This window comes from Echiichthys vipera (assembly GCF_963691815.1).
Source record: "Echiichthys vipera genome assembly, chromosome: 18".
Lineage (NCBI taxonomy): Eukaryota > Metazoa > Chordata > Actinopteri > Perciformes > Trachinidae > Echiichthys > Echiichthys vipera.
In genome coordinates this window covers 190,001-216,459 of record NC_139843.1, presented here as the reverse complement: position 1 = coordinate 216,459, position 26,459 = coordinate 190,001, and the positions used below count along the sequence as shown (strand labels likewise).

Genomic DNA, 26,459 nt, shown 5'->3' with positions numbered 1-26,459 from the left:
CATGGACTCTGTTCAGTTATTATAATATTATATTAGAGTAGAAACATGGACTCTGTTCAGTTATTATAATATTATATTAGAGCAGAAACATGGACTCTGTTCAGTTATTATAATATTATATTAGAGTAGAAACATGGACTCTGTTCAGTTATTATAATATTATATTAGAGTAGAAACATGGACTCTGTTCAGTTATTATAATATTATATTAGAGTAGAAACATGGACTCTGTTCAGTTATTATAATATTATATTAGAGACAGAAACATGGACTCTGTTCAGTTATTATAATATTATATTAGAGTAGAAACATGGACTCTGTTCAGTTATTATAATATTATATTAGAGTAGAAACATGGACTCTGTTCAGTTATTATAATATTATATTAGAGTAGAAACATGGACTCTGTTCAGTTATTATAATATTATATTAGAGTAGAAACATGGACTCTGTTCAGTTATTATAATATTATATTAGAGTAGAAACATGGACTCTGTTCAGTTATTATAATATTATATTAGAGCAGAAACATGGACTCTGTTCAGTTATTATAATATTATATTAGAGTAGAAACATGGACTCTGTTCAGTTATTATAATATTATATTAGAGTAGAAACATGGACTCTGTTCAGTTATTATAATATTATATTAGAGACAGAAACATGGACTCTGTTCAGTTATTATAATATTATATTAGAGTAGAAACATGGACTCTGTTCAGTTATTATAATATTATATTAGAGACAGAAACATGGACTCTGTTCAGTTATTATAATATTATATTAGAGACAGAAACATGGACTCTGTTCAGTTATTATAATATTATATTAGAGACAGAAACATGGACTCTGTTCAGTTATTATAATATTATATTAGAGTAGAAACATGGACTCTGTTCAGTTATTATAATATTATATTAGAGTAGAAACATGGACTCTGTTCAGTTATTATAATATTATATTAGAGTAGAAACATGGACTCTGTTCAGTTATTATAATATTATATTAGAGACAGAAACATGGACTCTGTTCAGTTATTATAATATTATATTAGAGTAGAAACATGGACTCTGTTCAGTTATTATAATATTATATTAGAGACAGAAACATGGACTCTGTTCAGTTATTATAATATTATATTAGAGACAGAAACATGGACTCTGTTCAGTTATTATAATATTATATTAGAGACAGAAACATGGACTCTGTTCAGTTATTATAATATTATATTAGAGACAGAAACATGGACTCTGTTCAGTTATTATAATATTATATTAGAGACAGAAACATGGACTCTGTTCAGTTATTATAATATTATATTAGAGTAGAAACATGGACTCTGTTCAGTTATTATAATATTATATTAGAGTAGAAACATGGACTCTGTTCAGTTATTATAATATTATATTAGAGTAGAAACATGGACTCTGTTCAGTTATTATAATATTATATTAGAGCAGAAACATGGACTCTGTTCAGTTATTATAATATTATATTAGAGTAGAAACATGGACTCTGTTCAGTTATTATAATATTATATTAGAGTAGAAACATGGACTCTGTTCAGTTATTATAATATTATATTAGAGTAGAAACATGGACTCTGTTCAGTTATTATAATATTATATTAGAGACAGAAACATGGACTCTGTTCAGTTATTATAATATTATATTAGAGTAGAAACATGGACTCTGTTCAGTTATTATAATATTATATTAGAGTAGAAACATGGACTCTGTTCAGTTATTATAATATTATATTAGAGTAGAAACATGGACTCTGTTCAGTTATTATAATATTATATTAGAGTAGAAACATGGACTCTGTTCAGTTATTATAATATTATATTAGAGTAGAAACATGGACTCTGTTCAGTTATTATAATATTATATTAGAGACAGAAACATGGACTCTGTTCAGTTATTATAATATTATATTAGAGACAGAAACATGGACTCTGTTCAGTTATTATAATATTATATTAGAGACAGAAACATGGACTCTGTTCAGTTATTATAATATTATATTAGAGCAGAAACATGGACTCTGTTCAGTTATTATAATATTATATTAGAGTAGACATGGACTCTGTTCAGTTATTATAATATTATATTAGAGTAGAAACATGGACTCTGTTCAGTTATTATAATATTATATTAGAGTAGAAACATGGACTCTGTTCAGTTATTATAATATTATATTAGAGACAGAAACATGGACTCTGTTCAGTTATTATAATATTATATTAGAGACAGAAACATGGACTCTGTTCAGTTATTATAATATTATATTAGAGTAGAAACATGGACTCTGTTCAGTTATTATAATATTATATTAGAGTAGAAACATGGACTCTGTTCAGTTATTATAATATTATATTAGAGTAGAAACATGGACTCTGTTCAGTTATTATAATATTATATTAGAGCAGAAACATGGACTCTGTTCAGTTATTATAATATTATATTAGAGTAGAAACATGGACTCTGTTCAGTTATTATAATATTATATTAGAGACAGAAACATGGACTCTGTTCAGTTATTATAATATTATATTAGAGTAGAAACATGGACTCTGTTCAGTTATTATAATATTATATTAGAGTAGAAACATGGACTCTGTTCAGTTATTATAATATTATATTAGAGTAGAAACATGGACTCTGTTCAGTTATTATAATATTATATTAGAGTAGAAACATGGACTCTGTTCAGTTATTATAATATTATATTAGAGCAGAAACATGGACTCTGTTCAGTTATTATAATATTATATTAGAGACAGAAACATGGACTCTGTTCAGTTATTATAATATTATATTAGAGACAGAAACATGGACTCTGTTCAGTTATTATAATATTATATTAGAGCAGAAACATGGACTCTGTTCAGTTATTATAATATTATATTAGAGACAGAAACATGGACTCTGTTCAGTTATTATAATATTATATTAGAGACAGAAACATGGACTCTGTTCAGTTATTATAATATTATATTAGAGTAGAAACATGGACTCTGTTCAGTTATTATAATATTATATTAGAGTAGAAACATGGACTCTGTTCAGTTATTATAATATTATATTAGAGACAGAAACATGGACTCTGTTCAGTTATTATAATATTATATTAGAGACAGAAACATGGACTCTGTTCAGTTATTATAATATTATATTAGAGTAGAAACATGGACTCTGTTCAGTTATTATAATATTATATTAGAGACAGAAACATGGACTCTGTTCAGTTATTATAATATTATATTAGAGTAGAAACATGGACTCTGTTCAGTTATTATAATATTATATTAGAGACAGAAACATGGACTCTGTTCAGTTATTATAATATTATATTAGAGTAGAAACATGGACTCTGTTCAGTTATTATAATATTATATTAGAGTAGAAACATGGACTCTGTTCAGTTATTATAATATTATATTAGAGACAGAAACATGGACTCTGTTCAGTTATTATAATATTATATTAGAGTAGAAACATGGACTCTGTTCAGTTATTATAATATTATATTAGAGACAGAAACATGGACTCTGTTCAGTTATTATAATATTATATTAGAGTAGAAACATGGACTCTGTTCAGTTATTATAATATTATATTAGAGACAGAAACATGGACTCTGTTCAGTTATTATAATATTATATTAGAGTAGAAACATGGACTCTGTTCAGTTATTATAATATTATATTAGAGCAGAAACATGGACTCTGTTCAGTTATTATAATATTATATTAGAGACAGAAACATGGACTCTGTTCAGTTATTATAATATTATATTAGAGTAGAAACATGGACTCTGTTCAGTTATTATAATATTATATTAGAGTAGAAACATGGACTCTGTTCAGTTATTATAATATTATATTAGAGACAGAAACATGGACTCTGTTCAGTTATTATAATATTATATTAGAGCAGAAACATGGACTCTGTTCAGTTATTATAATATTATATTAGAGTAGAAACATGGACTCTGTTCAGTTATTATAATATTATATTAGAGTAGAAACATGGACTCTGTTCAGTTATTATAATATTATATTAGAGTAGAAACATGGACTCTGTTCAGTTATTATAATATTATATTAGAGACAGAAACATGGACTCTGTTCAGTTATTATAATATTATATTAGAGTAGAAACATGGACTCTGTTCAGTTATTATAATATTATATTAGAGACAGAAACATGGACTCTGTTCAGTTATTATAATATTATATTAGAGACAGAAACATGGACTCTGTTCAGTTATTATAATATTATATTAGAGTAGAAACATGGACTCTGTTCAGTTATTATAATATTATATTAGAGTAGAAACATGGACTCTGTTCAGTTATTATAATATTATATTAGAGACAGAAACATGGACTCTGTTCAGTTATTATAATATTATATTAGAGTAGAAACATGGACTCTGTTCAGTTATTATAATATTATATTAGAGTAGAAACATGGACTCTGTTCAGTTATTATAATATTATATTAGAGACAGAAACATGGACTCTGTTCAGTTATTATAATATTATATTAGAGTAGAAACATGGACTCTGTTCAGTTATTATAATATTATATTAGAGCAGAAACATGGACTCTGTTCAGTTATTATAATATTATATTAGAGTAGAAACATGGACTCTGTTCAGTTATTATAATATTATATTAGAGACAGAAACATGGACTCTGTTCAGTTATTATAATATTATATTAGAGTAGAAACATGGACTCTGTTCAGTTATTATAATATTATATTAGAGCAGAAACATGGACTCTGTTCAGTTATTATAATATTATATTAGAGCAGAAACATGGACTCTGTTCAGTTATTATAATATTATATTAGAGTAGAAACATGGACTCTGTTCAGTTATTATAATATTATATTAGAGTAGAAACATGGACTCTGTTCAGTTATTATAATATTATATTAGAGTAGAAACATGGACTCTGTTCAGTTATTATAATATTATATTAGAGACAGAAACATGGACTCTGTTCAGTTATTATAATATTATATTAGAGTAGAAACATGGACTCTGTTCAGTTATTATAATATTATATTAGAGACAGAAACATGGACTCTGTTCAGTTATTATAATATTATATTAGAGACAGAAACATGGACTCTGTTCAGTTATTATAATATTATATTAGAGTAGAAACATGGACTCTGTTCAGTTATTATAATATTATATTAGAGTAGAAACATGGACTCTGTTCAGTTATTATAATATTATATTAGAGACAGAAACATGGACTCTGTTCAGTTATTATAATATTATATTAGAGTAGAAACATGGACTCTGTTCAGTTATTATAATATTATATTAGAGCAGAAACATGGACTCTGTTCAGTTATTATAATATTATATTAGAGTAGAAACATGGACTCTGTTCAGTTATTATAATATTATATTAGAGACAGAAACATGGACTCTGTTCAGTTATTATAATATTATATTAGAGTAGAAACATGGACTCTGTTCAGTTATTATAATATTATATTAGAGACAGAAACATGGACTCTGTTCAGTTATTATAATATTATATTAGAGTAGAAACATGGACTCTGTTCAGTTATTATAATATTATATTAGAGCAGAAACATGGACTCTGTTCAGTTATTATAATATTATATTAGAGTAGAAACATGGACTCTGTTCAGTTATTATAATATTATATTAGAGTAGAAACATGGACTCTGTTCAGTTATTATAATATTATATTAGAGTAGAAACATGGACTCTGTTCAGTTATTATAATATTATATTAGAGTAGAAACATGGACTCTGTTCAGTTATTATAATATTATATTAGAGACAGAAACATGGACTCTGTTCAGTTATTATAATATTATATTAGAGCAGAAACATGGACTCTGTTCAGTTATTATAATATTATATTAGAGACAGAAACATGGACTCTGTTCAGTTATTATAATATTATATTAGAGTAGAAACATGGACTCTGTTCAGTTATTATAATATTATATTAGAGTAGAAACATGGACTCTGTTCAGTTATTATAATATTATATTAGAGTAGAAACATGGACTCTGTTCAGTTATTATAATATTATATTAGAGTAGAAACATGGACTCTGTTCAGTTATTATAATATTATATTAGAGCAGAAACATGGACTCTGTTCAGTTATTATAATATTATATTAGAGACAGAAACATGGACTCTGTTCAGTTATTATAATATTATATTAGAGTAGAAACATGGACTCTGTTCAGTTATTATAATATTATATTAGAGACAGAAACATGGACTCTGTTCAGTTATTATAATATTATATTAGAGTAGAAACATGGACTCTGTTCAGTTATTATAATATTATATTAGAGCAGAAACATGGACTCTGTTCAGTTATTATAATATTATATTAGAGCAGAAACATGGACTCTGTTCAGTTATTATAATATTATATTAGAGTAGAAACATGGACTCTGTTCAGTTATTATAATATTATATTAGAGTAGAAACATGGACTCTGTTCAGTTATTATAATATTATATTAGAGACAGAAACATGGACTCTGTTCAGTTATTATAATATTATATTAGAGTAGAAACATGGACTCTGTTCAGTTATTATAATATTATATTAGAGTAGAAACATGGACTCTGTTCAGTTATTATAATATTATATTAGAGTAGAAACATGGACTCTGTTCAGTTATTATAATATTATATTAGAGTAGAAACATGGACTCTGTTCAGTTATTATAATATTATATTAGAGTAGAAACATGGACTCTGTTCAGTTATTATAATATTATATTAGAGACAGAAACATGGACTCTGTTCAGTTATTATAATATTATATTAGAGTAGAAACATGGACTCTGTTCAGTTATTATAATATTATATTAGAGTAGAAACATGGACTCTGTTCAGTTATTATAATATTATATTAGAGTAGAAACATGGACTCTGTTCAGTTATTATAATATTATATTAGAGTAGAAACATGGACTCTGTTCAGTTATTATAATATTATATTAGAGACAGAAACATGGACTCTGTTCAGTTATTATAATATTATATTAGAGTAGAAACATGGACTCTGTTCAGTTATTATAATATTATATTAGAGTAGAAACATGGACTCTGTTCAGTTATTATAATATTATATTAGAGCAGAAACATGGACTCTGTTCAGTTATTATAATATTATATTAGAGTAGAAACATGGACTCTGTTCAGTTATTATAATATTATATTAGAGCAGAAACATGGACTCTGTTCAGTTATTATAATATTATATTAGAGTAGAAACATGGACTCTGTTCAGTTATTATAATATTATATTAGAGTAGAAACATGGACTCTGTTCAGTTATTATAATATTATATTAGAGACAGAAACATGGACTCTGTTCAGTTATTATAATATTATATTAGAGTAGAAACATGGACTCTGTTCAGTTATTATAATATTATATTAGAGACAGAAACATGGACTCTGTTCAGTTATTATAATATTATATTAGAGCAGAAACATGGACTCTGTTCAGTTATTATAATATTATATTAGAGACAGAAACATGGACTCTGTTCAGTTATTATAATATTATATTAGAGTAGAAACATATAGATATATATATAAATAATAATAATAATAATAATAATAACAGGATGAGCAGAAGTAGAAACATGGATTCTGTTGTGGCGCAGTTTAACTCACCTCACTTCACCGGAACTTTACCGGTGGACCCGGAACCCGGTAAACGGTGGAACCCGGACCAGGACCAGGACCAGGACCAGGACCAGGACCAGGACCAGGACCAGGACCCGGACTCAGCAGCAGCTTCTTCTTCTTTAGTTTTTAATGTTTTAGTTTTGTTTTTCAGCCATTTTAGGAAGAACAGCTGCAGCAGGTCCGCGCGCCCGGCACGCCCCCGACACGCAGAGCAGCCAATCAGAGCCCTGCACCGCCAGCTGACCCTCACAGCCAATCACAGGCTCCAGCCGTGACGTCAGCACAGACTGACAGGCTGAACTGAAACCCTGAGCACAGACTGACAGGCTGAACTAAGACCCTGAGCACAGACTGACAGGCTGAACTAAGACCCTGAGCACAGACTGACAGGCTGAACTAAGACCCTGAGCACAGACTGACAGGCTGAACTGAGTCCCTGAGCACAGACTGACAGGCTCAACTGAACTGAGACCCTGGGGACAGACTGACAGGCTGAACTAAGACCCTGAGCACAGACTGACAGGCTCAACTGAACTGAGACCCTGAGCACAGACTGACAGGCTGAACTAAGACCCTGAGCACAGACTGACAGGCTCAGCTGAACTGAGACCCTGAGCACAGACTGACAGGCTCAGCTGAACTGAGACCCTGAGCACAGACTGACAGGCTGAATTGAGACCCTGAGCACAGACTGACAGGCTGAACTAAGACCCTGAGCACAGACTGACAGGCTCAACTGAACTGAGACCCTGAGCACAGACTGACAGGCTGAACTGAGACCCTGAGCACATACTGACAGGCTCAACTAAACTGAGACCCTGAGCACAGACTGAACTGAGACCCTGAGCACAGACTGACAGGCTCAACTGATCTGAGACCCTGAGCACAGACTGACAGGCTGAACTAAGACCCTGAGCACAGACTGACAGGCTCAACTGAACTGAGACCCTGAGCACAGACTGACAGGCTGAACTGTGACCCTGAGCACAGACTGACAGGCTGAACTGAGACCCTGAGCTCAGAACGACAGGCTGAACTAAGACCCTGAGCACAGACTGACAGGCTGAACTGAGACCCTGAGCACAGACTGACAGGCTGAACTGTGACCCTGAGCACAGACTGACAGGCTGAACTGAGACCCTGAGCTCAGAACGACAGGCTCACCTGAACTGAGACCCTGAGCACAGGCTGACAGGATGAACGAAGACCCTGAGCTCAGACTGACAGGCTAACTTGAACTGAGACCCTGAGCACAGGCTGACAGGATGAACGAAGACCCTGAGCTCAGACTGACAGGCTCACTTAACTGAAACCCTGAGCACAGACTGACAGGCTGATCTGAACTAAGACCCTGAGCACAGACTGACAGGTTCAGCTGAACTGAGACCCTGAGCACAGACTGACAGGTTCAGCTGAACTGAGACCCTGAGCATAGATTGACAGGCTGAACTAAGACCCTGAGCACAGACTGACAGGCTCAGCTGAACTGAGACCCTGAGCTCAGACTGACAGGCTCACTTGAACTGAGACCCTGAGCACAGGCTGACAGGATGAACGAAGACCCTGAGCTCAGACTGACAGGCTCACTTGAACTGAGACCCTGAGTGTTTCCATGGCAGCAGCCAATAGCGTCAGGCGTTGCTGGTTGCCAGGGTTGTCTGTTGTTGGGTGCAGCTACTGTAGGCTGGTTGCCAGGGTTGCCTGTTGTTGGGTGCAGCTACTGTAGGCTGGTTGCCAGGGTTGCCTGTTGTTGGGTGCAGCTACTGTAGGCTGGTTGCCAGGGTTGTCTGCAGCTACTGTAGGCTGGTTGCCAGGGTTGCCTGTTGTTGGGTGCAGCTACTGTAGGCTGGTTGCCAGGGTTGTCTGTTGTTGGGTGCAGCTACTGTAGGCTGGTTACCAGGGTTGTCTGTTGTTGGGTGCAGCTTTTGTAGGCTGGTTGCCAGGGTGAAATGGAGTTAGCCAATCCAGACGCCATTCAAACGCACGCCCACATGGCTACGCTGCTCCTTGATGCTAACATCACTTTCATCTGCACTTAGCTGCAACTGCAACTGCTAACGCTAACGGCTAACGCTAACTGTCAGTCAAACTCCTCTAATCCTTGTTTTGATGCTGTGGTTTTCTGGAGGGGACGGGTTCAAACAGGCTCAAACAGACTCCGGTCTCCTGGAGCTGCTGGGCCGGTTCTGACCAACCTGGCAACCCCACTGCTGGACTTCTTTTTTGTTGTTGAGACGAGGCTCAGACAGACTCCGGTCTCCTGGAGCTGCTGTCCAAAGTTTGAACTTGATGAAGTTGAGACGTTGTTTCTTTGGTCAGAAAACAAAAGATGAAGCAAAAACAAACAAAACAGAAAGTTTCTTTAAACTTCTGAAGTCAAAGAGCTTCAGCGTGAACGTTTCACCTGGAAGCAAAAACTCTGATGGTATTAATGTTGTTAGTGTTTTTAATCATTATATGAGTTAGTTTTATATGAGTTAGTATGTAATTATTAATCAGAGCCCAGTCGGTGAGTGAGTGATACTCTTTGTTGTGTGTTTAATGGTGGTCGGGTAAATACGACGCTGTGGTTCCAACAGGAACTGTGCTTCCACACTTTGGTGACGTCATCGTCATCGTCAGTAAAACATAAGTGCTTTTTATCGTTGTGCAAAACAAAGAAATACTGTCGTCAATAATACTGTCAAACACCTGAAACATCATCATGGCCGACACTGAGCACGGTTTCCTCATCACAGTCACGAACTTCACAAAGTCTAAACAGAAACGCTGTACCGTGAAAACACTGACGCCCGCCGCCGCTCCGCTGCAGCTCACGCCGCTCCAGCTCACGCCGCTCCGCTGCAGCTCACGCCGCCCCGCTGCAGCTCACGCCACCCCGCTGCAGCTAAGGCCGCTCCACCTGCAGCTCACGCCGCTCCGCTGCAGCTCACGCCGCCCCGCTGCAGCTCCACCTGCACCGGCGCGGCTCCACCAGCAGGGGGGGCACGGGTGAACATGGTGAAACCAGCAGGGGGGGGGGGGGGTGACAGAAACGGCGTCAGACGCAGCAGAAAGATCCGTTCTGCAGTTTGGTCACTTGAACTAAAAGTTTCAGGAAGTGGAATCACGGCTCCAACAGTGCAAACCCACGTGGTGGACAGGTGCTACCCTGGTTCACTGGTACCCTGGTTCCCTGGTTCCCTGGTACCCTGGTTCCCTGTGACCCTGGTACCCTGGTTCCCTGGTTCCCTGGTACCCTGGTTCCCTGGTACCCTGGTAGCCTGGTAGCCTGGTAGCCTGGTTCCCTGGTACCCTGGTACCCTGGTACCCTGGTTCCCTGGTTCCCTGGTTCCCTGGTGCCCTGGTGCCCTGGTGCCCTGGTACCCTGGTACCCTGGTTCCCTGGGACCGTGATACCCTGATACCCTGGTTCCCTGGTTCCCTGGTTCCCTGGTACCCTGGTTCCCTGGTTCCTTGGTTCCCTGGTTCCCTGGTTCCCTGGTACCCTGGTTCCCTGGTTCCCTGGTACCCTGGTCCCCTTGTTCCCTGGGACCCTGGGACCCTGGTCCCTGGTACCCTGGTACCCTGGTACCCTGGTTCCCTGGTACCCTGGTTCCCTGGTACCCTGGTTCCCTGGTACCCTGGTACCCTGGTCCCCTTGTTCCCTGGGACCCTGGGACCCTGGTACCCTGGTATCCTGGTACCCTGGTACCCTGGTACCCAGAACAGTTCAGAGTCCAGACCGTCCAACAGTCCTGGTCCCTGAAGGTCCTCCTTCACACGGACGCTGACGCTGCGTTCAGCTTCTTTGGATCAGAGAATAAATTAATCTGCTCTAATTTTGACGCTTTGGCACAAAAACATCCAGAAACTCCTGGAAACTGCTACAAGAACTGCTTTGGTCTCTGAGTTCAGCTGCTCTCCTGGATCCAGATCCTCAGAGCAGAGCACACCTTCTTCTTCTTCTTCTTCTTCTTCTTCTTCTTCATATCTGCACAAGAGTCACGCTGCTGCAGAGAGGCCGGGGAGGTGGAGGAGGTCAGGGGTCAGCGCTCACAGGTCACAGGTCAGAGGTCTGAGGTCACAGGTCAGGGGTCAGAGGTCACGGGTCAGGGGTCAGAGGTTACGGGTCAGAGGTCACGGGTCAGAGGTCACAGGTCAGGGGTCAGAGGTCAAACCAGCAGCTGATCTGCTGGAGTCTGGAAGCTTCTTTACTGTCGAGGAACGGCTGAACGTTAAAACTGGAACGAAATAACTCAAATTAACACTGATTTACAAGTTCAGACGCAACTTCACTGAATGAGTCACACTGACCAAACAATCCTGCTCCTCCTCCTCCTCCTCCTCTTCCTCCTCTTCCTCCTCCTCCTCCTCTTCCTCCTCCTCCTCCTCCTCCTCTTCCTCTTCCTCTTCCCCCTCCTCCTCCTCCTCCTCTTCCTCTTCCTCTTCCTCTTCCTCCTCCTCCTCCTCCTCCTCCTCCTCTTCCTCTTCCTCTTCCTCCTCCTCCTCCTCTTCCTCCTCCTCTTCCTCCTCCTCCTCCTCTACAGGCAGATGTTGATCTGCTTGGCCAGCTCTCGGTCGAGGTCGTGGATCAGAGTGTCGAAGTCCTTCAGACTGAGTCGACAGTTGAACGGAGCGTCAAAATCCATGAACTCGTCCACGTAGAGACCTCCTCCTCCTCCTCCTCCTCCTCCTCCTCCTCCTCCTGTTGACCACGGCGCCTTCTTCTGCTCCTCCTCTTCGTCCCCGCTGCCTGAAACAGAAACAACATGAACATGGTTCCACACTAACGCAGGACAGCGGGTTGAATGCTGGAGGAAGCTCCTGGTGATCGTGATCAGAGACGATAATGATGTTTCCGTCCCTGTCACGCTTCAGACCGCTCTAAGTGTTTCATTCAATACTGACGAAGAGCCGCCATCTTTGTTTGGGTCGTGAAAAGGAAATAAAATGGTGTGTTTACCTGCGTCACTCTCACTTCCTGCCACCTCGTCGTAGTCGGCGTCCTGCCCCGACAGAAGGTCTCGTCCACAGACGCTCCAGTCGCCGGCGTACCGATTGATCGGTGGCGGACTCTCGAGCCGGGTCAGGCCGCCTCGACCCCGACGCGACACCACCACCTCCTCCTCCTCCGGGTTCTGGGGCAGAGCCAATCGCAGCGCAGGACGCCTCTGGTGCTGCGTGCCCAGGGGGTTATGGGTAAGGGCAGGGGAGGGAGGGGGGGAGCCGCCGGCGTGGTCGTCTCCTGGGACTCGATGTGTCGGCACTGGAGACGAAGACATGAAAGGCAAAGTAAGATGTTGAGCGACGAGACACCTGTTGCCGTAGCAACAATAGAGTAACCAAGTGGGCGGAGCTTGTGAGGGAGGTTGTTTCCTCTACGGTCTCACCTGGCCACAGCTGCAGCAGGTAGTGCAACGCCTCGATGTGGCGTTTGAAATCCACCGCGCTCGCCAGCTCCTCACCCTGGCCAAACCCCTTCCCTGCGCCTCCTCTTCCTCCCTTCCCTCCTCCTCCTCCTCCCCCCACCCTCCAGGCCTCCTGCGTCGGGGTGAGGAGTACCGGGCCGAAGCAGACGGCGAGGTTCTGGTGTGTCATCCTGTTTGACGCGCTGAGGGACGCCACCAAGCTCAGGTGGTCCAGCAAGAGGGACAGGGTGGCCTGGAGAGAGCAGTGTCAGGGGTCAGGGGTCAGAGACAGACGCTCATGTTCACATGCAACAAACACGCCACTGCTACAGAACATCAGCGCGGATCACACCGCACCACACTGTGATGGGAGGACCCTGCGTGAAACAGGTAATGCTGTACTGAAGGACTCTGGTACCCTCTCTGGAGGCGGCAGGCAGGACAGCAGCTCCACGGTGCTCCGGCACAGCTGAGGATCGGGGGGATCAGGGGTTGCAGGCGGGGGTCTCAGGGTCATGGCCTCCCTGACGACCTGATACAGGGTCCTGGTGATGAGCGGAGACGGCAGCTCGCGCAGGTAGTCCTTCAGTATACCTGAGGAGAGCGGACACAGAGAAGAGGCGTGAACATCAGGAGCTAGCGAGTCTCCATCTTTGTTGGGGTCAAACTTTACTGAGTGTGAGCGACGCCCTCTAGAGGACGTTTGGATCAACGTGCGTTCAACGTAAAGGAGCAAGAAAGCACGAGGACAGAGACGAGGAGAACCAGGAGAACGCACGTCTCTGACCCCTCAGAGTCGGTCCTGCAGCGGTCCAGTGCCTATGATGACCCCTGCCAGGGTCCAGGTCTTCAACCTGAGTCTGAGATCTCCCAGAACGTTGACTCACGGAGCCCAGAGACCTGCAGAGTGAGACTGGGTCAGGTGCGAGTCCTCAGGACCCTCAGCCGCGTGTTCACTGACCTGTGACCACGTTGATGTCGGGGTAGAGGTCCTCGCTGAGGCAGACGGCCGAGCTGTTCCTCTCAAACCAGTCCCTGAGCTCCTTCTTCACAGCAGCAGAGCCGCACAGTCGGTACAGACCCACCACCTGACCACACACACGCACACGCACGCACGCACGCACACACACACACACACACACACACACACACACACACACACACACACACACACACACACACACACACACACACACACACACACACACACACACACACACACACACACACACACACACACACACACACACACACACACACACACACACACACACACACACACACACACACACACACACACACACACACACACACACACACACACACCATCGTACAGAATAAACCTGCTCTTCCTCTCTAACAGGAGCTGATGATGTCAAACTCATCTAAGGCTGTGAACGGTCGGTTACCTTCAGTCCCCTTCGCTCGATCTCTGCCACAGACTTCTGGATCAGCAGAGGGATCGGGGGTGCGGACCCTTCCTTCTCCACCAGGTGGTGCAGCTCCACCCCGAACACATTGGCAGGTCCTGATGTGTCGCTGCTGGGCTGTGAGAGGAACCCAGTCACACACACGTTCACTGTAACATGAGTCACTCACACACGGGTTATCTCTGTGTGCGGACTCTGTGGACCCTGTACCTGCGTGTCCACTTCTCCTGCAGAGACAGTTTGACGTAGAGGAGTCCTCTGGGCTCCAGCTTCACACACAGCTGCTGACTGCGACTCCTGAGACACACACACAGGACGTTACATCACATGCTCCTCCTCTCATTCACACCATGAGGCTGTCGTGCTGCGCTGGAGCGAACCTTTAAAGAGCGGAGGGATGGAGACCCCCCCCAGACTGCACACCCTGTTCCTGGTTGGTCCAGCTGGAGCCTGGTCCGTCCCTGGTCTGGACCCGACCACCGCGGCTGGATGAGAGGCAGAGACGAGGGAGCACAGAGTTCAGAAGCTGCACCAGCACTTTAAGAACTTTCAGAGTTTACAGTCACGTGGCAGCTGAGGTTAGGAAGCCTGCACACATGAAAGCTCCTGTCTGATGATGATAATAATAACAATAATAATGATGATGATAAAAGTGCCGTACCCGGGGTCAACACCACCACGCGGAGCTGCCGGGCGCGCTCCAGCTCCAGGTGGAAGGCGTGGTTCAGCGGGAGGGAGGAGCCTCGCAGGTTCAGGAGGGAGGTCCTGGCTCTCGTCACCCCGTCGATCTGGATGGCGAGGAAGACCTCCTTACTGCCGTCCGCCCTGCAGACACACCACACAGACAGGGACACACGGTGAGTCCCCAGGACCCCCATCCGTCCTGACACGTGACCAAAGGCTTTAGAGTCCAGACCAGCGACAGGTGGAGCTGTTGGTGTCTGGGGTCAAAGGTTACAGAGCTGCAGCGTGACGTTTCCCATGAACAGCATCTCAGGAATTTAAGGTTTGAATCAGAACAGAACAGAAAGAAGTTAGAAGAGAGTCTTCAATCAAAGGTCAAAGGTCAAAGGAACCTTCGGACGCCCTGAGGTCGATGTTAACTCCCAAGATGCACTTCAGCGAGCATCACCCAACCACAGTTTAAACTCTGTCACACGGACCGCTGACGGGGGGTGGAGCTAAAGATGGAGGTGTTGGCCGCACGCTGCTGTTCTGACCTGACACCTGGGGGGGGGGGGGGGGGGGGGCGGGGTCCTACCTGCTGGTCCTCATCTCCTCCAGGCCCAGCAGATGCACGGTCAGCAGACCCGTCACCCTCTGGCTGCTCCTCGGGGGGTCAGAACCCACGTAGAGTCGGAATGAGCTGATGTCGCACGCCGTGTCCTGGGAGGGCGTGATGGGAGTGGCCTGTTGCCGTGGCAGCAGCTCGGGGGAGTCCCCGTCACTCAGGTATCCTGATGGTAAACACAGAGTTCAGTCATGATCAGCTGCAGGAGTTTAACGTGACTGAGTCAGTGTGTGTTCCCGGTCTGAGGCAGTTTACGGGGATCTGAGATCAGTGAAATCACGTTTATCTGTCGTGTGAACTTCACCTCCTTTGGCCGAGCGTCCCCTCGATGATCGCCGCAGTGGTCGGGCCGGAGGGGCGGAGCTGTCCAGGTGATATCTGCTGATCACGTTCTGATTGGACGAGGCCGCCGCCGCTGCTGCGTTCTTACTGGCCGGCTCCTCGCCGCCCCCTCGGCTCTCACTTCCCTGACGATTGGCCCGAGAGGACGAGCGAAGGCTGAGTTTGCGTCGCAGCTCAGGAAGTTTCTTCATCTTCAGGGAGAGTTTCCTCACCGTGCCGGGAGACCGCAGCCTGTCAATCATACTGCCAGACACGCCCCCTTTCTTCTGGGAGGCGGGGCTAGAGTCCGAGGGGGCGGAGTCTGAGGGAGAGACACACATCTATTTACTGTAAACGTAACAAACACACAGATGGTTTCACAGTGAAGGGCTCCTACGCAGGCTGGGGAGGTCTGGGGTCTGACCTGAGTCTGGGGTCTGATCTGAGTCTGGGATCTGATCTGGGTCTTGGGTCTGAACTGGGTCTGGGGTCTGATCTGATCTGGGGTCTGGTCTGAGTCTGGGGTCTGATCTGGGTCTTGGGTCTGAACTGGGTCTGGGGTCTGGTCTGATCTGGGGTCTGGGGTCTGATCTGAGTCTGGGGTCTGATCTGAGTCTGGGGTCCGATCTGAGTCTGGGGTCTGATCTGAGTCTGGGATCTGATCTGGGTCTTGGGTCTGAACTGGGTCTGGGGTCTGATCTGATCTGGGGTCTGGTCTGAGTCTGGGGTCTGATCTGGGTCTTGGGTCTGAACTGGGTCTGGGGTCTGGTCTGGTCTGAGTCTGGGGTCTGATCTGAGTCTGGGGTCCGGTCTGAGTCTGGGGTCTGATCTGGGTCTGTGGGAGGGTCCAGGTGCAGCCGGGTCTCACCTGTGTTCTCTGCTGTGATGTCATCAGGACGGTGGCTCACGCTGGGGTTGGAGCCCTCCGGTGGCCCGTCACTGCCCCGACTCTCCGCTGGCGCTCCCTGCTCTGCTCTGGAGTCTGCTGGCCCCGTCCGCTCCTCCCTCCTCCTCCAGACCTCCTCCTCGACCCTCTGTGGACCTGCTGAGTCCTCCTCCTCGGGGATCGGGTTGTACCAGATGTTGCTGCCGCTCTCCCGCTGCGGCCCACGGGACACATCTGAAGCCTGGGTCTTTCCTGAGGACAGCACCCAGGCTCGGCTGCTGCGGTCCAGGCTCTGCAGGTAGGTGCGCTGGCCAGACAGCTTGGTACTGACGGAGGTGCCCGGCACATCAGGGGGGGGGCCCGCCGGCTGGGGGGCTTCCTGGAGTACCGGGGTAGAACTGACGGCAGCACAGTGGGTGCTGGTCACGTCCCGGGTCAGACCGCCGCACGGCTCGGTCTGGAGCACGACAAGAAGAGGGATCAAGGTGAGGTTAAGGTGCTAAAGAGACATGAACACATGAAGAAGGTGAGGTTAAGATGCTAAAGAGACATGAACACATGAAGAAGGTGAGGTTAAGGTGCTAAAGAGACATGAACACATGAAGAAGGTGAGGTTAAGGTGCTAAAGAGACATGAACACATGAAGAAGGTGAGGTTAAGGTGCTAAAGAGACATGAACACATGAAGAAGGTGAGGTTAAGGTGGTAAAGAGACATGAACACATGAAGAAGGTGAGGTTAAGGTGCTAAAGAGACATGAACACATGAAGAAGGTGAGGTTAAGGTGTTAAAGAGACATGAACACATGAAGAAGGTGAGGTTAAGGTGCTAAAGAGACATGAACACATGAAGAAGGTGAGGTTAAGGTGCTAAAGAGACATGAACACATGAAGAAGGTGAGGTTAAGGTGCTAGAGACATGAACACATGAAGAAGGTGAGGTTAAGGTGCTAAAGAGACATGAACACATGAAGAAGGTGAGGTTCAGGTGCTAAAGAGACATGAACACATGAAGAAGGTGAGGTTAAGGTGTTAAAGAGACATGAACACATGAAGAAGGTGAGGTTAAGGTGCTAGAGACATGAACACATGAGGAAGGTGAGGTTAAGGTGCTAAAGAGACATGAACACATGAAGAAGGTGAGGTTAAGGTGTTAAAGAGACATGAACACATGAAGAAGGTGAGGTTAAGGTGCTAAAGAGACGTGAACACATGAAGAAGGTGAGGTTAAGGTGCTAGAGACATGAACACATGAAGAAGGTGAGGTTAAGGTGCTAAAGAGACATGAACACATGAAGAAGGTAAGGTTAAGGTGCTAAAGAGACATGAACACATGAAGAAGGTGAGGTTAAGGTGCTAAAGAGACATGAACACATGAAGAAGGTGAGGTTAAGGTGCTAAAGAGACATGAACACATGAAGAAGGTGAGGTTAAGGTGCTAAAGAGACATGAACACATGAAGAAGGTGAGGTTAAGGTGCTAAAGAGACATGAACACATGAAGAAGGTGAGGTTCAGGTGCTAAAGAGACATGAACACATGAAGAAGGTGAGGTTCAGGTGCTAAAGAGACATGAACACATGAAGAAGGTGAGGTTAAGGTGCTAAAGAGACGTGAACACATGAAGAAGGTGAGGTTAAGGTGCTAAAGAGACATGAACACATGAAGAAGGTGAGGTTAAGGTGCTAGAGACATGAACACATGAAGAAGGTGAGGTTAAGGTGCTAAAGAGACATGAACACATGAAGAAGGTGAGGTTAAGGTGCTAAAGAGACATGAACACATGAAGAAGGTGAGGTTAAGGTGCTAAAGAGACATGAACACATGAAGAAGGTGAAGTTAAGGTGCTAAAGAGACATGAACACATGAAGAAGGTGAGGTTAAGGTGCTAAAGAGACATGAACACATGAAGAAGGTGAGGTTAAGGTGCTAAAGAGACATGAACACATGAAGAAGGTGAGGTTAAGGTGCTAAAGAGACATGAACACATGAAGAAGGTGAGGTTAAGGTGCTAAAGAGACATGAACACATGAAGGTGAGGTTAAGGTGCTAAAGAGACATGAACACATGAAGGTGAGGTTAAGGTGCTAAAGAGACATGAACACATGAAGGTGAGGTTAAGGTGCTAAAGAGACATGAACACATGAAGAAGGTGAGGTTAAGGTGCTAAAGAGACATGAACACATGAAGAAGGTGAGGTTAAGGTGCTAAAGAGACATGAACACATGAAGGTGAGGTTAAGGTGTTAAAGAGACATGAACACATGAAGAAGGTGAGGTTAAGGTGCTAAAGAGACATGAACACATGAAGAAGGTGAGGTTAAGGTGCTAAAGAGACATGAACACATGAAGAAGGTGAGGTTAAGGTGCTAAAGAGACATGAACACATGAAGAAGGTGAGGTTAAGGTGCTAAAGAGACATGAACACATGAAGAAGGTGAGGTTCAGGTGCTAAAGAGACATGAACACATGAAGAAGGTGAGGTTCAGGTGCTAAAGAGACATGAACACATGAAGAAGGTGAGGTTAAGGTGCTAAAGAGACGTGAACACATGAAGAAGGTGAGGTTAAGGTGCTAAAGAGACATGAACACATGAAGAAGGTGAGGTTAAGGTGCTAGAGACATGAACACATGAAGAAGGTGAGGTTAAGGTGCTAAAGAGACATGAACACATGAAGAAGGTGAGGTTAAGGTGCTAAAGAGACATGAACACATGAAGAAGGTGAGGTTAAGGTGCTAAAGAGACATGAACACATGAAGAAGGTGAGGTTAAGGTGCTAAAGAGACATGAACACATGAAGGTGAGGTTAAGGTGCTAAAGAGACATGAACACATGAAGAAGGTGAGGTTAAGGTGCTAAAGAGACGTGAACACATGAAGAAGGTGAGGTTAAGGTGCTAAAGAGACATGAACACATGAAGAAGGTGAGGTTAAGGTGCTAAAGAGACATGAACACATGAAGAAGGTGAGGTTAAGGTGCTAAAGAGACATGAACACATGAAGAAGGTGAGGTTAAGGTGTTAAAGAGACATGAACACATGAAGAAGGTGAAGTTAAGGTGCTAAAGAGACATGAACACATGAAGAAGGTGAGGTTAAGGTGCTAAAGAGACATGAACACATGAAGGTGAGGTTAAGGTGCTAAAGAGACATGAACACATGAAGGTGAGGTTAAGGTGCTAAAGAGACATGAACACATGAAGGTGAGGTTAAGGTGCTAAAGAGACATGAACACATGAAGAAGGTGAGGTTAAGGTGCTAAAGAGACATGAACACATGAAGAAGGTGAGGTTAAGGTGCTAAAGAGACATGAACACATGAAGAAGGTGAGGTTAAGGTGCTAAAGAGACATGAACACATGAAGAAGGTGAGGTTAAGGTGCTAAAGAGACATGAACACATGAAGAAGGTGAGCTTAAGGTGCTAAAGAGACATGAACACATGAAGAAGGTGAGGTTAAGGTGCTAAAGAGACATGAACACATGAAGGTGAGGTTAAGGTGCTAAAGAGACATGAACACATGAGGAAGGTTCAGGGTATCGAACCGTACCTTCTGTACACAGGGACCGTCTTGTACCTTATCGTGTGCGAGCCTCTGACTCCAGGCCTGCCCTGATGCATCCTGGGATATCCCAGCTGGTTGCCGCGCCCATGACTGTTTCTTAGCGACCGTGATGTGATGCGGTGGCGAGGAGGGGTCCGTGTCTGCTGCCGGGGGCGTCATCGACGGTGCTGAAGGTGATGGAGACGTCTGGACCCCAGCGTCCGTCTTTACATCTGCAGGAAACACAGGTGTCAGGGTCAAACGTGTGTCAGGCCACGGCCCCGACCATGGCCGTCACCTCTCCTGTTTCCGTGACAACGAAGCCCCAGAGACTCTGGAGGTGACGGATCTGCGGTGATCAGCTGTTTTTTTCAGGGTGAAGCGGTTCAACCGTGACATCATCAGCAGGAGCCAATCAGAACACAGAACAGCCTTCTTCTGTGAGGGCGATGCCAAAAAATGACACGAAGGAGACGATCAGAATAAAGTTTATATACAGATGTGAGTGTGTGTGTGTGTGTGTGTGTGTGTGTGTGTGTGTGTCTCTGTATCTGTGTGAGTGTGTGAGTGTGTGTGTGTGTCTGTATCTGTGTGTGTGTGTTTATATTTGTGTGTGTGTGTTTATATTTGTGTCCGTGTGTGTCTGTGTGTGTGTGTGTGTGTCTGTGTGTGTGTCTGTGTGTGTCTGTGTCTGTGTGTTTATATTTGTGTGTGTGTGCGTGAGAGATCCTCGTGACACACAGTGTGCAGTGTTCTGACTGAGTAGTATGAATGAACCCACTGTGTGTGTGTGTGTGTGTGTGTGTGTGTGTGTGTGTGTGTGTGTGTGTGTGTGTGTGTGTGTGTGTGTGTGTGTGTGTGTGTGTGTGTGTGTGTGTGTGTGTGTGTGTGTGTGTGTGTGTGTGTGTGTGTGTGTGTGTACGCGGGGGGGGGGGGGGGGGGGGACTCTGCACTGACCCGGTCACAAACAGAGCAGGGAACAGAGGCAGTGTTAGCATCTCATGAAGTAGTTGATGCTAACATGTTAGCATCTCATGAAGTAGTTGATGCTAACATGTTAGCATCTCATGAAGTAGTTGATGCTAACATGTTAGCCTCTCATGAAGTAGTTGATGCTAACATGTTAGCCTCTCATGAAGTAGTTGATGCTAACATGTTAGCGTCTCATGAAGTAGTTGATGCTAACATGTTAGCCTCTCATGAAGTAGTTGATGCTAACACATTAGCATCTCATGGAGGAGTTGATGCTAATATGTTAGCCTCTCATGAAGTAGTGGATGCTAACATGTTAGCCTCTCATGAAGTAGTTGATGCTAACATGTTAGCGTCTCATGAAGTAGTTCATGCTAACATGTTAGCATCCCTGTGACTCAGTGTTTGTGTCTCCTGATGAATGTCTGTTTGCTCCTGATGTCTAAATGTCCCACGCTCCTGAACGCACCACTGTGTCCCGCTCTGATCGGACAGGAAGTGGTGGTCTCCAGAGGTCCTCCTCCACTTCCTGTCCTGTGAGCTGCAGGAGGAGCAGAGGAGGGTGAGAGAGTGTGAAGAAGAAATCATGTGTTTCTAATTTGGAGGCGGAGCCTGAGACGCCGCGAGGAGGGAGGAGGCGAATCAACAGCTGCGAGCGAACACGTCAATGAGCCCTGTGTGTGTGTGTGTGTGTGTGACTGAACACACTGCTGTCTATTCACCATTCATGCGTCTGACACACACACACACACACACACACACACACACACACACACACACACACACACACACACACACACACACACACACACACACACACACACACACACACACACACACACACACACACACACACACACACACACACACACACACACACACACACACACACACACACACACACACACACACACACACACACACACACACACACACACGTCTAATGACAGGAAATGACCCCGTTCATCTGCAGGAAGTTGGACTTTAAACAACGTGTGTGAATATGAGGAGAAACAGGCAGGAACTGTTAGCCTAGCTTAGCACAGAGACTGGTTAATGTTAGAGCGCACACACACACATACACACAGATACACACACACACACAGTAGCAGCAGTGACATCACAGATGACATCACAGTATTTGACCCTTAAGATCCAAAACAGATCTAAAGTCTAAAAATAACCACGGACGGAAAATGTCCCTGAAAACGAGCTGAAGAAGAAGAAGAAGAAGCAGCTCTCAGTCTGTGTGTGTGTGTGTGTGTGTGTGTGTGTGTGTGTGTGTGTGTGTGTGTCTGTGTGTCTGTGTGTGTCTGTGTGTGTGTCTGGTTCCTGCTCCGTGTGTGTGTTTGTGTGTGTGTGTTCTCCTGGTTCCTGCTCCGTGTGTGAACACAGACGTGTGTTCTCCTGGTTCCTGCTCCGTGTGTGAACACAGACGTGTGTTCTCCTGGTTCCTGCTCCGTGTGTGAACACAGACGTGTGTTCTCCTGGTTCCTGCTCCGTGTGTGAACACAGACGTGTGTTCTCCTGGTTCCTGCTCCGTGTGTGAACACAGACGTGTGTTCTCCTGGTTCCTGCTCCGTGTGTGAACACAGACGTGTGTTCTCCTGGTTCCTGCTCCGTGTGTGAACACAGACGTGTGTTCTCCTGGTTCCTGCTCCGTGTGTGAACACAGACGTGCGTTCTCTTGGTTCCTGCTCCGTGTGTGAACACAGACGTGTGTTCTCCTGGTTCCTGCTCCGTGTCTTATCTTCAGATCTGTTTTTGGAGGCGTCTCAGGTCGATCCTCGTAAACATTGAACGTTCTCCCAGAGGATGAAACTTTAACAAAGGTTCGTTTCTCCATCGAACGGTCGACGACGGTCTTGTTGCCATGACGACGAAGCTCCTTTGGTACCAGTGCATTAATCTGAACCACATCTGGAGGGTGGAGTGTTGCATTGTGGGACAGCAAAGGACACTAAACACGCTATTAGCATGTTAGCATGTAGGCTGTGTGTGTGTGTGTGTATGCGGTTATTAAAACTAAAGATAATAACTAATAAAGTTGGTTCCACTTCATCAGCTGCAACATTAAAGTGATGAACACACGAAAGCATCAATCATTAAATATTACAGATGTTTCAGTTTCTTTAGTTTGAATCTAACTGTGGACAGGTCGGTGCTTTGGTCAGGAGGCGCAGAAGAGGAGGAGGAGGAGGAAGAAGAAGAAGGAGGAGAAGAGAGAGAAGAAGAAGGAGAAGAAGAGAGAGAAGAAGAAGGAGAAGAAGAGAGAGAAGAAGAAGGAGGAGAAGAGAGAGAAGAAGAAGGAGAAGAAGAGAGAGAAGAAGAAGGAGAAGAAGAAGACGGGGGAAGAGGAGGAAGAGGAGGAGGAGGAGGAAGAAGAAGAAGGAGGAGAAGAGAGAGAAGAAGAAGGAGAAGAAGAAGACGGGGGAAGAGGAGGAAGAAGAGGAGGAGTAGTTCAGGAACAGGACGTCCACACTGAGCTGCGTTCACTAACCGCTCAGTTTGGGCTCCGTCTTCCTCCTGGATCTGTCTCTGCCCCTGAGCCTGGAGAAGGTCCTCCTGAGCAGGGGCTCCGCCATGGTGGGGGTCCTCCTCGGGTGGTGGGGGGTCTCCTCGGTGGTGGGGGTCCTCCTCGGGCGGTGGGGGTCCTCCTCGGGCGGTGGGGGTCCTCCTCGGGTGGTGGGGGTCCTCCTCGGGTGGTGGGGGTCCTCCTCGGGGTGCAGGTCTGCAGACGGTCAGAGGAGTCGGTGCTCCTTCATGTCCAGGTCTCAGCGCTCACACTCGCCCATGACTCTGACTCTGACTCTGACTCTGACTCTGACTGAGCTGCAGGACAGGAAATGAATTCCACACATTCTTTCCCAAACTCCCTCCTCCTCCTCCTCCTCTTCCCCTGTTCCTCCTCCCACTCTCCTCCTCCTCCCCTGTTCCTCCTCCCACTCTCCTCCTCCTCCTCCCCTGTTCCTCCTCCCACTCTCCTCCTCCCACTCCACAGTGAGAGGAGGACGACAGAGAGGACTCGTGGGAAATGAAGTCCTGAATGTTTTCAACTCATTCAACTGTTTCCTTTAAACATTTACTCTGAAGAACATTTACTCTGCAGCTCTGAGGAACATTTACTCTGAAGAACATTTACTCTGCAGCTCTGAAGAACATTTACTCTGCAGCACTGAAGAACATTTACTCTGCAGCACTGAAGAACATTTACTCTGCAGCTCTGAAGAACATTTACTCTGCAGCTCTGAAGAACATTTACTCTGCAGCTCTGAAGAACATTTACTCTGAAGAACATTTACTCTGCAGCTCTGAAGAACATTTACTCTGCAGCACTGAAGAACATTTACTCTGCAGCTCTGAAGAACATTTACTCTGCAGCTCTGAGGAACATTTACTCTGCAGCTCTGAAGAACATTTACTCTGCAGCTCTGAAGAACATTTACTCTGCAGCACTGAAGAACATTTACTCTGCAGCACTGAAGAACATTTACTCTGCAGCTCTGAAGAACATTTACTCTGCAGCACTGAAGAACATTTACTCTGCAGCACTGAAGAACATTTACTCTGCAGCACTGAAGAACATTTACTCTGCAGCTCTGAAGAACATTTACTCTGCAGCTCTGAAGAACATTTACTCTGCAGCACTGAAGAACATTTACTCTGCAGCTCTGAAGAACATTTACTCTGCAGCTCTGAAGAACATTTACTCTGCAGCACTGAAGAACATTTACTCTGAAGAACATTTACTCTGCAGCACTGAGGAACATTTACTCTGCAGCTCTGAAGAACATTTACTCTGAAGAACATTTACTCTGCAGCTCTGAAGAACATTTACTCTGCAGCTCTGAAGAACATTTACTCTGAAGAACATTTACTCTGCAGCTCTGAAGAACATTTACTCTGAAGAACATTTACTCTGCAGCTCTGAAGAACATTTACTCTGCAGCTCTGAAGAACATTTACTCTGAAGAACATTTACTCTGCAGCTCTGAAGAACATTTACTCTGCAGCTCTGAAGAACATTTACTCTGCAGCACTGAAGAACATTTACTCTGCAGCTCTGAAGAACATTTACTCTGAAGAACATTTACTCTGCAGCTCTGAAGAACATTTACTCTGCAGCACTGAGGAACATTTACTCTGCAGCTCTGAAGAACATTTACTCTGCAGCACTGAGGAACATTTACTCTGCAGCTCTGAAGAACATTTACTCTGCAGCACTGAGGAACATTTACTCTGCAGCTCTGAAGAACATTTACTCTGAAGAACATTTACTCTGCAGCTCTGAAGAACATTTACTCTGCAGCTCTGAAGAACATTTACTCTGCAGCTCTGAAGAACATTTACTCTGCAGCTCTGAAGAACATTTACTCTGCAGCTCTGAAGAACATTTACTCTGAAGAACATTTACTCTGCAGCTCTGAAGAACATTTACTCTGCAGCACTGAAGAACATTTACTCTGCAGCTCTGAAGAACATTTACTCTGAAGAACATTTACTCTGCAGCACTGAAGAACATTTACTCTGCAGCACTGAGGAACATTTACTCTGCAGCTCTGAAGAACATTTACTCTGCAGCACTGAAGAACATTTACTCTGCAGCACTGAAGAACATTTACTCTGCAGCTCTGAAGAACATTTACTCTGCAGCTCTGAAGAACATTTACTCTGCAGCTCTGAAGAACATTTACTCTGCAGCTCTGAAGAACATTTACTCTGCAGCTCTGAAGAACATTTACTCTGCAGCTCTGAAGAACATTTACTCTGCAGCACTGAAGAACATTTACTCTGCAGCTCTGAAGAACATTTACTCTGCAGCTCTGAAGAACATTTACTCTGCAGCACTGAAGAACATTTACTCTGCAGCTCTGAAGAACATTTACTCTGCAGCACTGAAG

General features: G+C 44.1%; 1 protein-coding gene across 1 annotated transcript; it reads right to left on the bottom strand.

Annotated features, from left to right (window-relative positions):
- Positions 1-12,253: 12,253 nt before the first annotated feature.
- Positions 12,254-24,356, bottom strand: syde1 (synapse defective Rho GTPase homolog 1; the record flags this gene model as incomplete). Its single annotated transcript, XM_083932620.1, is given in 15 exon segments — positions 12,254-12,465; positions 12,676-12,978; positions 13,103-13,373; positions 13,539-13,714; positions 14,082-14,208; positions 14,530-14,667; positions 14,761-14,768; positions 14,771-14,838; positions 14,900-15,035; positions 15,212-15,375; positions 15,812-16,007; positions 16,146-16,484; positions 17,031-17,505; positions 20,620-20,819; positions 24,059-24,356. Coding segments are annotated over 15 exon segments (2,898 nt in total). The 5' UTR covers positions 24,144-24,356.
- Positions 24,357-26,459: the final 2,103 nt, after the last annotated feature.